General features: G+C 40.8%; 1 protein-coding gene across 2 annotated transcripts in view; it reads right to left on the bottom strand.

Moving 5' to 3' along the window:
* The window catches only part of tmtc1 (transmembrane O-mannosyltransferase targeting cadherins 1), a 162,520-nt gene that overhangs the window by 146,019 nt on the left and 4,099 nt on the right, over positions 1–12,402 (bottom strand). For both annotated transcript variants that reach the window (XM_044185918.1, XM_044185919.1), the window contains exon 2: positions 513–690. In XM_044185918.1, the coding sequence (XP_044041853.1) occupies positions 513–690 (178 nt within the window). The remainder of the gene's footprint in view (positions 1–512; positions 691–12,402) is intronic.

Raw genomic sequence — 12,402 nt, 5'->3', positions numbered from 1 at the left:
TTTTTCTACAGATTTGGTTAACTTTGGACAGAGCAAAAGCTAGCTAAGCTAACCAGCTGCTCAATGAAGCTTCATATTTAATGAAGTAAATCATATTTATTTATATTAGAATGGTATGAATCTTCTCATCTAACTCTCGCCAGAAAGCGAATAAGCAAATTTCCCAAAATGTTGAAGTATTCCTTTGAGGTGCTTCTCACGAGCCGAGGTTGCTGGGTGAGGGATTAGAGCTGGTAAAATGGGTGGCAGTGGTAGGGAGATAAAGGTCAACGCTCTTCTAGTAACCATTTCAATGCAATGGAACATTTTGTGAAAGGTCAAAATTTTCAAATTAGATTGAGAAAATGTAAACCATTTTTATATTTGTTTTGTTTTTGACTTGTATATGGTGGTAACTTTGTATTGTGCTCCAGATGTCAAGGTAGAACCTTGAGGGTTCAACTCTTGCATGAGCTCCCTCCTTGTCACATTCTCTGAGCCAGTTTGTGACAGTCTGTGTGTCATGTACTCACAGCCTCGGTGTGGACGGGGTGCACAGCAAAGAGGAGTGCCGTGACGAAGGCCAGGCGTGAGTCTTCGAACGTCCAGCGTTCACACGTGTGCATGAGCAGGCAGGTTACGGCACAGTGCAAACACACATTGACGATGTGGAAATAGAGAGGCGTCATGCCGCCCAGCAGGATGTTCAACCTGACAGACAGACACAGAGAGAAATATTTAGCACTGTGGGATTAGACAGGAGCTGCATTTGTGGTATATCTGTTCATGTGTAAAAGATATTAGAAATGATTAAAACTCATACAAAAAAGACAAACAGACTGATGGGTAGATAAGTACAGTCAGTGTCACTCAATTTCCCATAAACCCTCACCGTATGCGGACAAAAAATTACCTTATCTAAAACAATCACTCAGCAATATACCACTGTGGATTTACTGTGGGAATCTCTAAAGTAAATTATCTTTTACATTTCCTGGATGAAGTGATTGTCTTATAAACAGAATCTCAATCTATTTTCCGCAGTGCCATGAATATCAAATGAAAAGAGCATGATTGCTTTGAGAGAGAAAGTCAGATTCCCAACACCAAATCACACCCTGTTTAAGATCTTCCAAAAGCTAATCCCTCAGTGAGGAATAACAGTGAGATATGCAATTTTCACCTAGTTTATCATAATTGGTATTACATCGGTATAAAGTCCCTCTTCACCCAACAGAATATCAACAACCTGATAATAGCAAACAGAAAGAGTGACGCATTACAGTCAAAAATGTGTTTTGCATATTGTTACTTGACTGTGATGTTCGACTGTCACTGTGCAGAATGATGTAAATGTAAATCTAATTTAACACCTGGACGTACGAGCAAGATTTATGACTCCACTAGTTTGGAGCCAATCATGGTCTAGTATGTAACTTACACAAGTGTGATGTGGAAACCTGAAGCCTCCAGGCCACATGAGAGAGAATGGACTATTCAGTGAAGTGATTGTTTCCAGCAGTTAAACTTGTGAAACAAAATCATAGATTCTGGATTTTTTGGTGAGGGAGAAGAAGTAGATGTAATTTTGTATTTGGTCATAAACCAAAGTATTAGACACATTACAATTTTGACCTGATGATGGTGCTCGATTAAAAGTCAGGGGATCACCAAAGTTACTACACTAATTCACTCAAAACAACAAATGTCAACCTCCTGGTGGCGGCAAGAGGAAAAGTCAGGGGATCACCAAAGTCAGTACGATTCATCTTATGGGGCCATGAATGTCTGTATAAAATTTCACAGCAATCCATCCAAAAGTTGTTGAGATATTTCAGTCTGGATCAAAGTGGCAGACCGAACAACCATCTGAATGACATTGCCATCCCTAGAAAATTATCAATTTAGCTCACATTATTATTAGTGAAGTGCTTGATTTTGTGTCAGGGTTGGACTGTTTTGTTGGGTAAAGCTTCAGGTTTGGGTTGAGTTTGGGCTTGGTTATTTTCAAATGTATCTTATTAAGATATTTCTCTCCTTCTCTGACTGTGCCAATCGTCTGAGTCCATTGTCATGTGGTGCATTTGGCAGTACCGGTGAGGTTCTGTCCGGTCAGGTCTCAAAGACGTGCTACTAAGTGTGGGTCTCAGTTTAAAGTCTATGCAGAACCATTTCAAGCCCTTAACCCCCACAGACCTGCTGGTGAGCCAGTCATTACCAACACATTTTGTTCAAACCCACAGAACTTTGTTTAAAATTTTAGTAGAGATCCCAAAGGTTCCAAAGATACCAAATACGTCAGGCTGAATTTTGGGGAAATATGTAGAAAATTATGCACAAGACATCTAGTATTTTCATTTTAAGCAGCCATATAAGACAACAAGACTTGGGTTTAAATATTTAGCTCAGGGTAAACGCAATACAGCTTTAGTGACGCGTTAGAACAAGAAGGTGAAGAACATATATGTGATACTGTCAGTCAGAGTGGAATAAGATGATTTTTCATTCCTTAACAACTCTGAAAATAAAAAAGGATAAAAACTGCATGTTAAGGGGTTAATGTGTCTTTATATGTAAAGTCTACAACTAAGGCAAGGCTTTGCAGAATGGAACAAAATGAAACAGGGAGAGCTGAACAGAACATGGCTTCAGATCTGAACTCCTTATCTCTGATTGTAATTAGTTCTAATGGGGTCCCCTGTGACCCCTCGTCCAGTCCATCATATGATGAAGGAGACTCTGGCCTCCACTATCCCTCTTTGATTCATAATTCAATGAGGATGACTGATAAAACCTGCTTTAACTTGCAGACAGAGCCTTAACCTTCACCATTATCTCACCCTGACCTTAGCTGATGCTGATCTGCCCTCATAGCTAATGCTGAGTGTGGAGCAAGTGAAGAGCCATGAGATGAATTTCGCAGAGGGCCCGGCCGGGGTCCCGACCCATCTGCGATGTGAAGGCTTCAGAGGAATTTAAATTTCTCATTTCAGGCATTTAGCTGATGTGCTTATCCAGAGAGACTTACAATGAGGGAGCAGGTCGGGGTTCAGTGTCCCGCTCACAGACATTTTGACAGGAAACATGGCTGCTGATGGGCACACATACTGGCTGCTGGAGAAATCTAATCTGTAACTACGTGTGATGGGCCTGTATAACCACTACTCTCAAACATGAATAACAATGAGCCTGGACCTGCATGATGATAATATATCTTATCATGTGTATTATTCTGGATGATTTGTGAACCGATTTATTTCATTACATTTAGCCTAGTTTTTCCCGGCTCAGAATGGGCTTTGGGGGGTGACTACGCACGACAGTAAGCATGATTGGGCCGCGTACAGTAAAGGCAATGAGTCTGTGTTAACATATTTGACAGAAATCTATGCATTTTCCTGTTATTTCTAAACAAAAATGTAGGGCTGTACAGAATGTCATTTATTTACATTCGAAGCTTCTATTGAGGTTTTCGAGTGAAGTTTCGAATGTCTGTTGTCATATTTTATGGCACCATCACCCTGAAAGAAAAAATCCTAAAACAAAATCCTTAATCTGAATAAAGTGATTCATCGGATTAAATGAGTTAGTCTTTAAAGGCAGATTGAGGAGGATTTGTCGGTTGCTGTTTGTAAACACACGATTCAAAGTTGGCCCCAAGCAGAGAGAGAGAGCAGCGGTGGTCGAGCAAGCTAGAGAGTGAATGAAGAGAGGGAGCGGCGTTAGCGAGAACAAAGCAGTGAATCAGAGAAATAAAACACTATTTTCTGATTGTTTCACGGCAGTTACGTTCTAAAGCACAAATAAACACGGCCACACCTCCACACAACCCTGCGGGAAGGATTTTGTGTGAATGCAGGCGAAGCTTCTTCCTGTCCGCTGCTTCTGCTCTGCGTGTGTGTGTGTAGCTCAGCCCCGCATTCGGTCAAACAGACACACAGAGAGGAGAGAGACGGAGACAGTGATGTAACATGGTTGCTACATTTTTATAGAGTTTTTTATTTTATGAGAAATCACAGTAAGTCCTCTCTCCCATTATCGCTAGCTTCACAGCAGAGCGTTCAGGCCCAGTCAAAACATTGCAGCTTAGCTGTGGATTAGAGGTAGAGCAAGTCATCCACTAGGGGTGTGCCATATGATATCGTTCATGATATATCGCGATCATTTTTTATATGATAAAAAAGATTCATATTGTGATAATGGCAATATTCCGACTTGTTGACATAATGACATCATACCGTTATGCAAAGCAACAACAAGCATGGCTGAAAGCGGAAGTCACATTGCTACCGGCTCCACAGTAGAGGAGTTAGTTCCAAAAAGGGGAGCAACTTCAGCAGTGTGGAACTGGCCTGGTTACAAAAGATCTTATGTACAACAAACCACGGCAATATGTAAGAAGTACAACAAGACTGTAACAACAAAAGAGGGCAATACAAAAACTTATTTTACCACCTCAAGTAAAAGCACACGGTTGAGTATGAGGAGAGCCAAAAATCCCGCGAGGAGAGCTCAACAGCTATTGTGAGTTCTAAACCAAAAATATTTTTCAGAATTTTGTAATTTCGTCAAGAATATCATCATCGCAGAAATACCCTGAAATATCATGATATTCTTTTAGGGCCATATCGCCCACCCCTATTGTCCACTAATTAGAAGATTAGTAGTAGTTAGCAGTTCGATCCCGACTTCCCCCAGCCCACATGTCGACGTGTCTTTGGGCAAGATACTCAAACCCAAATTGGCTGTGCCTTCGGTGTGTGAATGAGTTAGTTTCTTTGGACTAATGAGCAGTTTGCATCTTCCATCAGTGTATGAATGTGTGCAAATGGGGTGAATTTGACATGTAGTGTAAAGCGCTTTGAGTAGTCGGAAGACTAGAAAGGTGCTATACAAGTACAGACCATTTACCTTTTAGCTGGCTTATCCAGCACCAGCCACATGTGTAAAATATAGCAGTTGTGGATGACAGGGGAGTTGACTTAAGTTTATGTTCTGCTTGTTCAACAGTTATTTGATAAATTGCTATTAAACACATTTTGGAGAGGATTTGCTGTTTTTATTCTCAATTCATATCATTTTGGTGCTGGTGATTTTCCTTTGGCACTGGCTAAAACCTTTTTGGAGGGTCCCAAAGATTCCTCTATGCAGGAAAAACTGCTGTATTGTCTTGACATCTTATTTTACTGTCAGACTGTGTAACTTTTGAAAGACAAAATAACACATTTTTTTATTCCTAAGCAATAAAATGCACTGTTGCTCAGTTCAATTGTAAATTTTCTGAGTGCTTGAGGAACAAAAACTATTTTCATATTCATTTTATGTGGAATTTTGGCCTGATGATAGCACTAAAGTAAAGGTCAAGTTGGTCTACAAAAACCATTGGATTGCAAGATAGATAGTGTTGGTCAAGAGGAAATTTTAACTTTACACAAACTAGACAAAAGTTCAGGGTGACAGCATCAAATGTAGTTGTTAGGTCTTTTCTGGGGTGACCACCTCATTATAGGTTAAAGGATAGGTTTCCAATTTTTCAAGTATGTCTTACAATAGTCAGGTGCCCATGTGTACATTAAAACAGGTTTTGCTTGCTGTAATTGTTCCTCCTGTTCATACAGGCTTTGAAGAGATTCCTTCCTAATGCCCTTTCAGTGTAAGTGAAAAGTCCACAGTACTTGTTCTGTGCAAAAATAGATTCTAAAGTTAACTAATATTAGATAAAGCTAATATTAGGCTTCAGCAATCTGAGTTATACAAATCAAGACGATATCTTCCAAAGTTACAGAGGCCTCATTTTCTATCCTTTAACAAAACACACTGTGCTATTGCGTGGATTGTCTAGAAAAGTAACCTAAGTCAAAGATGTGTTGTCCCAAATTAGGTGACTGGAACAGAAAATTGACGCATTGCATTTCAGACTTCAGGCTATCACCCTTTCATCGGGCTGAGAGACAGTAGGGCTGACAGTGTAAGTTAGCAGATCTGACAACACTCCCACTGGCATTTAAGAATCCATGTCCTACAAACAGAGTCTCAGTTGTGGTGGTGTTCACCAGTCTTGGGAAAGTACTAATTACTTTTTTCTAAAATTGTCCTGAACATGCAGGCACAAACTTCTCAGTGTGAGTCTTAAGTTGTGCCAGCGACAGAATGAAGGATGCTATCATATTGTGAATGTGCTACTGCAAGCAGTTCTGCATACAGCGGGAAAAATAAGTATTGAACATGCCACCATTTTTCTCAGTAAATATATTTCTAAAGGTGCTATTGACATGAAATCTTCACCAGATGTTGGTAACAACCCATGCAATCCACACATGCAAAGAAATCTAACCATAGATGTCCATAAATTAAGTTATGTATAATAATGTTAAATGACAAAGTATTGAACACGCTTACTGAAATTCATTTAATACTTCGTACAAAAGCCTTTTTTGGTAATGACTGCTTCAAGACGCTTCCTGTATGAAGAAACGAGTCGCATGCATTGCTGAAGTGTGATTTTGGCCCCTTCTTCCACACAAACTCTTCTATGAACTCTGATCTTTAGTTCTTTCCATAGATTTTCAATTGGATTCAAGTCAGGTGATTGGCTGGGCCATTCTAGCAGCTTTATTTTCTTTCTCTGAAACCAATTGAGTTTCCTTGGCTGTGTGTTTGGGATCATTGTTTTGCTGAAATGTCCACCCTCGTTTCATCTTCATCATCCTGGTAGATGGCAGCAGACTTTTATCAAGAATGTACATTTTTCCAGTCATCCTTCCTTCAATTATATGAAGTTTGCCAGTACCGTATGCTGAAAAACAGCCCCACACCATGATGTTTCCACCTCCGAACCTCACTGTTGGTGTGGTGTTTTGGGGGTGATGTGCAGTGCCATTTCTCCTCCAAACATGGTGTGTATTATGGCATCCAAAGAGTTCAATTTTGGTCTCATCTGACCAGACTATATTCTCCCAGTAAGTCACATATGTCACAGGCTTGTCCAAACGTTGTGCAGCAAGCTTTAAACGAGCTTCAACATGCTTTTTCTTCAGTAATGGAGTCTTGCATGGTGAGCATCCATACAGGCCAAGGCAGTTGAGTGCATTACTTATTGGGTTTTAAACAACTGTACCTGCTAATTCCAGGTCCTTCTGAAGCTGTCCACATGTGGTCCTTGGCTCTTGAACAACTCTTCTGATAATTCTTATCACTCCTCTGTCAGAAATCTTGCGAGGAGCACCTGGTCGTGGCCGGTTTATGGTGAAATGATGTTATTTCCACTTCCAGATTATGGCCCCAACAGTGCTCACTGGAACATTCAGAAGTTTTGAAATCCTTCTGTAACCAATTCCATCAGTATATTTTGCAACAAAAGGTTGCAAAGGTCTTGAAAGGGCTCTTTGCTTTTACCCATCATGAGATGTTTCTTCTGTGACACCTTGGTAATGAGACACCTTTTAATAGGCCATCAGTTGGGACTGAACCAGCCAATATTAATTTGCAATGACAAGGGGCAGGATTGCTTTCTAACTACTGATTGTCTTGGCTTTCCTTTTTGCACCTCCCTTTCTTCATGTGTTCAATACTTTTTCCCTGTGTCATTTAACATCATTATACATAACTTAATTTATGGACATCTATGGTTAGATTTCTTTGCATGTGTGGATTTCATGAGTTGTTACCAACATCTGGTGAAAATTACATTTCAATAGCACCTTTAGAAAAAATACATTTACTGAGAAAAATGGTGACATGTTCAATACTTATTTTACCCGCTGTATATGCCAAAACAATACTAAAAGTCTAAACAGCAGACAACAATGATACTCTGCCAGGAATTTTGTGGTTTGTTCATTCTGGGTTGGGAGTGAGCTGCTACCACAAGTGAAGGAGTTCAAGTATCTTGGGGTCTTGTTCAGGGATGAGGGTAAAATGGAATGCAGGATTGACAGGTGGAGTGGTGTGGCATCAACAGTAATGCAGGCGTTGTTATGGAATGTTGTGGTGAAGAGGGAGCTGAGGCTGAAGGTGAAGCTCTCAATTTACGAGATAATCTAGGTTCCAGTCCTCACCAACGGTCATGAGCTTTGGGTATGACCGAAACAATGACACTGCGGATACAAGCAGTTGGAATGAGATTCCTTCTAGGGCACCCATAGAGCTTGGAGTAGAACCATTGCTCCTTCGCAGCAAAAGGAGCCAGTTACAGTAGTTCCAGCATCTGATAAGGATGCTCCTGGATGCCTCCCTTTAGAGGTTTTCCAGGCAAGTCCAGCTGGGAGGAGACTCGTGTGCAGACCCAGAAATGCTGGAGATATTACATATCCCATCTGGCCTGGGAACTTCTTGGTATATGCAGAGAAGCGATTTATGGCACAACCTAATTCCAAGGTGCATGGAGATGGGGGAAAAAGTCTAGAGAGGAACGCTTGTAGTATAAAGCAACTTTATTGCAAGACCAATGCGTTTCAGCTTGTTCTTTCTGGGTTGGGAGTGAGCTGCTACCACAAGTGAAGGAGTTCAAGATTTATTTGCTGTTTGATGAACCAACAACACCTCACTTAGGCCCCACCACTAGCAGAGCAAAAGTAAAATGATCTGACATGAGCGACATTTTGAAACAGAGCATGCACGACCCGGTTGGTGATCACATCCAATGAGACAGACGCAGTGTCCTCTGTGACTGTCAGGCTGGATAGGTGAAGGAGAGACAATTTAACTCTTTGTCTCTCTGCTGGTTAGTGACCATGCAGCATCAGCAGCATGACTTCCTATCCTTTACTCTGATATATTCTCCTATGCTGGAGACTGGGCCATGACCCAAAGGAAGGTTGCGAGAATACTAAAAATAGGTTCTTAATTATTCTGGAGAGCACTGCATCAGCAGTTAACGGCTAGAGTTATTTGCCTTACCAAATCCCTGCAATGTAAAATAGGCTGAATAAAACACTGCAGGCAAGAGGGGCTTTGAATATAGGATAAAGAAAAACCTCTTTCTGAAATAAAAGATAGTAGATAATTAAATGTCCTGGCTGGCAAAATGACACTGACTAGATCCTTGAACCTAAGGTAATAACTTCTTTTATTCTGAAATAGATAAACAGCAATTGAGAAATGAAGTTCTCACATCCCCTGAGTCAGCTTCTCTCTGACTCGAGGAGCATCATCCATCACTTTCTTACCCTTCTTATTTTTCACTCTTCATCTCCTACTCTTGTCTCTTTCTATTATCAGCTGTGCCCGTGCCCTCCTCCTCCTCCTCTCCTCATTTACCAGAAGAGCATCCGTCACCACTTCTTCCTTCCCTGTCTTGTGTCATCTGTCCTTGTGTTTCTATTTAAATCACATGGCCTCTCGCTATCTCTATCTCTCCCTAATTATTTCTCTCTCTCTCTCCCCATCTCCCTTGTTTTCTCACCACAATCACTGCTCAGTTTGTGGTGCACATCAAGGCTCAGCTATAAAAAGTGCCTTGAGGTTGCATTGTGTTTGTGTATTTACTCGTCCTGTGTGTGTCCTTCACCTCGATCACGTCCCAAAAGTCCTGCAGTGTTCACCGGCACAGAAAAGACAATGCTGGACTGACTGCACATTACCCATAGGTTCACCACAGGGGTGGGTGTGTCTGTGTGTGTATATATGTGTGTGTGTTCTTGTCCATGTATAAAGCTGACAAATACACATAGAAGTGAACCCCAGGCCACATGTGTTGGAGGAATGCACCCATCTGTTCCTCCGCATGCATAAAAAGGAGTTCCTCAGATGATTCTGGTAACAGCTCATGACTTGTTTCATGTGGAGTACAAGTCAGCCAGAGCTGTCCAGGCAGAGTAAGAGAACAAAGTGAATCAGTGTTTGAATAGTTATCAGCCTGCTAACTTGAATGTATTTTAGATCAGAAAAGATGAAACTTCTACACATGTAGCTGGATGTGTTTTGCCCACTTTCTTCATGAACTGATTGCACTGCTTCAATCCATCAACACTCCTGGTATCTTTGCTTCCTATGTACATTTAACACAGAGGTTTTCATACTGTAAGGCACGCCTCCACAGGGGGGCAACGGAGAGTTTAAGCACAACTCATGGAGGCCATTAAGGAACTTGAAGTAGCAAAATGAAGTAATTTTTGAGGTGTGTTTAGACAGACAGCAAAGTGAACTTTCGCCCCTTGTATCATTCGCAGGATAAGCACGAATCTTTCGCTCAAGTTGAAACAATCTGATCTCTCACAGATGCGCATTTGCATCAGTATGTGCGCCCCTGGTCAACTTGCATGTAATCGAATCTTTCCATTGACTTTGTATGCAACTGCGCCAACTCTGAAATTCACCTCGCATTTTGTCTGAACACAAGCGCATGGCAGCCTGAATCTACAGGAGTTAAAGCAAAACATCAGAAATATGATGAACATTACCTCGAGCGGAGCTAACTTGGACTGGCTCAAGTGACTCAGCGTCTGCAGCCTAAGCACGTGATTTGTAAAGAAGAACAAAAAAAAATGATAGCATGCAACCTGCACCACAAACGGAGAAAAGTGGCATATCAAGGAGAGAGGAGGGTGATGGAGGCAAGGCGAACCTGAGGGCAACTGAAGCCTCATTACAAGTGACACATTATAAAGGCAGGAAAAGATTATACCATTGTGTAAACATTGACATAAGGTCATCATTAAGATTTAGGTAAGATGGTAAGAGTATAATGTTACTGGAAGGGGGTAGGGGGCAGTTGTCTGACAGGGGACCCACAGTGTCAGACTGTGGCTGGTTTAACACATTAAATAGAACCTTTCAAACTCAGTTGTATTGTTTTTGTGTATGTGTATATTTATAAATTAACATATAATGTCCACACATATTCAGAATTTTTTTCTATTACACATTTGTAACTCTAATCTTAAGGATACCCAATCATTCTGTCCATATTCTGTTTTCATATTTCTTCATTTTGCTATACTGACACCTGCACCAAAACAAATTCCTTGTACACATGTATATGTGAATAAAGTCTGATTCTCATTTTTAATGTTACTACTCTAGACTTTCTTAAAAGAATACCAAAAACCTAGCTTTTAGTATCAGATCTAAAGTATCAAATCCCCCCCACCTGTAGGCTTGTGAGGTGGCTCTGAATAGTTAAAAACCATTGATCTGTAGTAAAGCCAATAACTTGGCCGGGACAATCTATCAACCTACACTAGCTTATCACAGATATGTGTATCAGCGTATGTTGGCCAATAAGTAACGAGAAATTGCAGTCCAACAATGCCAAAAAATATGTTTGAGGTCATTTAGAAACAGTGTCTCCATCACAGTTTGTCCACCAAGTTTAATTTTACACTGCAATAGTGTCCCACGCACGAAATATCTTTAATTCTTTAATAGCCTAATTGAACAGATCCTTATTAAAAATGTTTTTTTTGTTATGTGTTTATGTTTAAAAAAACTAATATCAGCCAATATATTGCTAGTGGAAGTTTTAAACTCTAAAATATTGATATTAGTACTGGCCTCAAAGATCCAGTGTTAGTCGGGCTATCATTTGTATTTTCAGTATGCTCCAAACACGTAGTTATATACATAGTTTCTTCACATCACAAGTAAATTCACTCCTTCCGTGTTACACTATCTCCTCCTCGTGACTCAGAGGCTCCGCAGGAAGTTACATCTTTACACATAGACACGTCCATATTCAAAGACATTCAAAGCAAAACAGAAGCGTATGCGTGTGCATCAGAGCCTTCAGTGATGTAAGCTGTGCACTGAGCCTTCTCAGCTGTAGGTCTACTGATCTGACTCCAAACTGTGATACCAAGCCAACAATCTTCTTCATTTCTGTTGGACAAATAATCATACATCATGCTGAAACAGCTGCAGCAAAGAAGATTCCTGTGAGGGGATTTCTGCTGAAATGTGTGATTCAAAAAGATTTGTAGACACGCTCAACTTTTGTCCCTGAATGTGACGGATGGAAAATATCCCACGCTAACACAGCCATGTTGTCTATCTCCAATTATGGCCTTAACAATAATTTTCACATATATCTTTGGTCAGGAACTATTTCCCATTCACCAAATGGTATCTGTTAATACTTTTAATTATGCAAAGTCTTGATAGCATTTGGAGTTGAACGAATGCTGGTACATTTCTACAGCGAGAGACAGAGCAGAGAAAATGGGCCTGACATTCACTGTGACCTGAATTACCCTTTAATCGTTCTTCCTCCACAAAGTGTGCATGCCTTTCCTCAGCTACATCTTTCTCCACACGCACACAGCAGCTGCGGCAGCTGAGGGTTAAGGATTTAGCTAAAGACTATCTTACCAGGTGAGGAAAAGAGTGTAGCTACAAAGTCATTGTCAAGTCAGTGTCCCTCACACGACAAGCTAATGAAGATAGTGTAGAGAAGCTGACAGCCAAACAGCCCCCCCCCCACACCTT

Source organism: Siniperca chuatsi, linkage group LG23, assembly GCF_020085105.1.
Source record: "Siniperca chuatsi isolate FFG_IHB_CAS linkage group LG23, ASM2008510v1, whole genome shotgun sequence".
Lineage (NCBI taxonomy): Eukaryota > Metazoa > Chordata > Actinopteri > Centrarchiformes > Sinipercidae > Siniperca > Siniperca chuatsi.
This window is presented reverse-complemented; position numbering and strand designations above follow the sequence as displayed.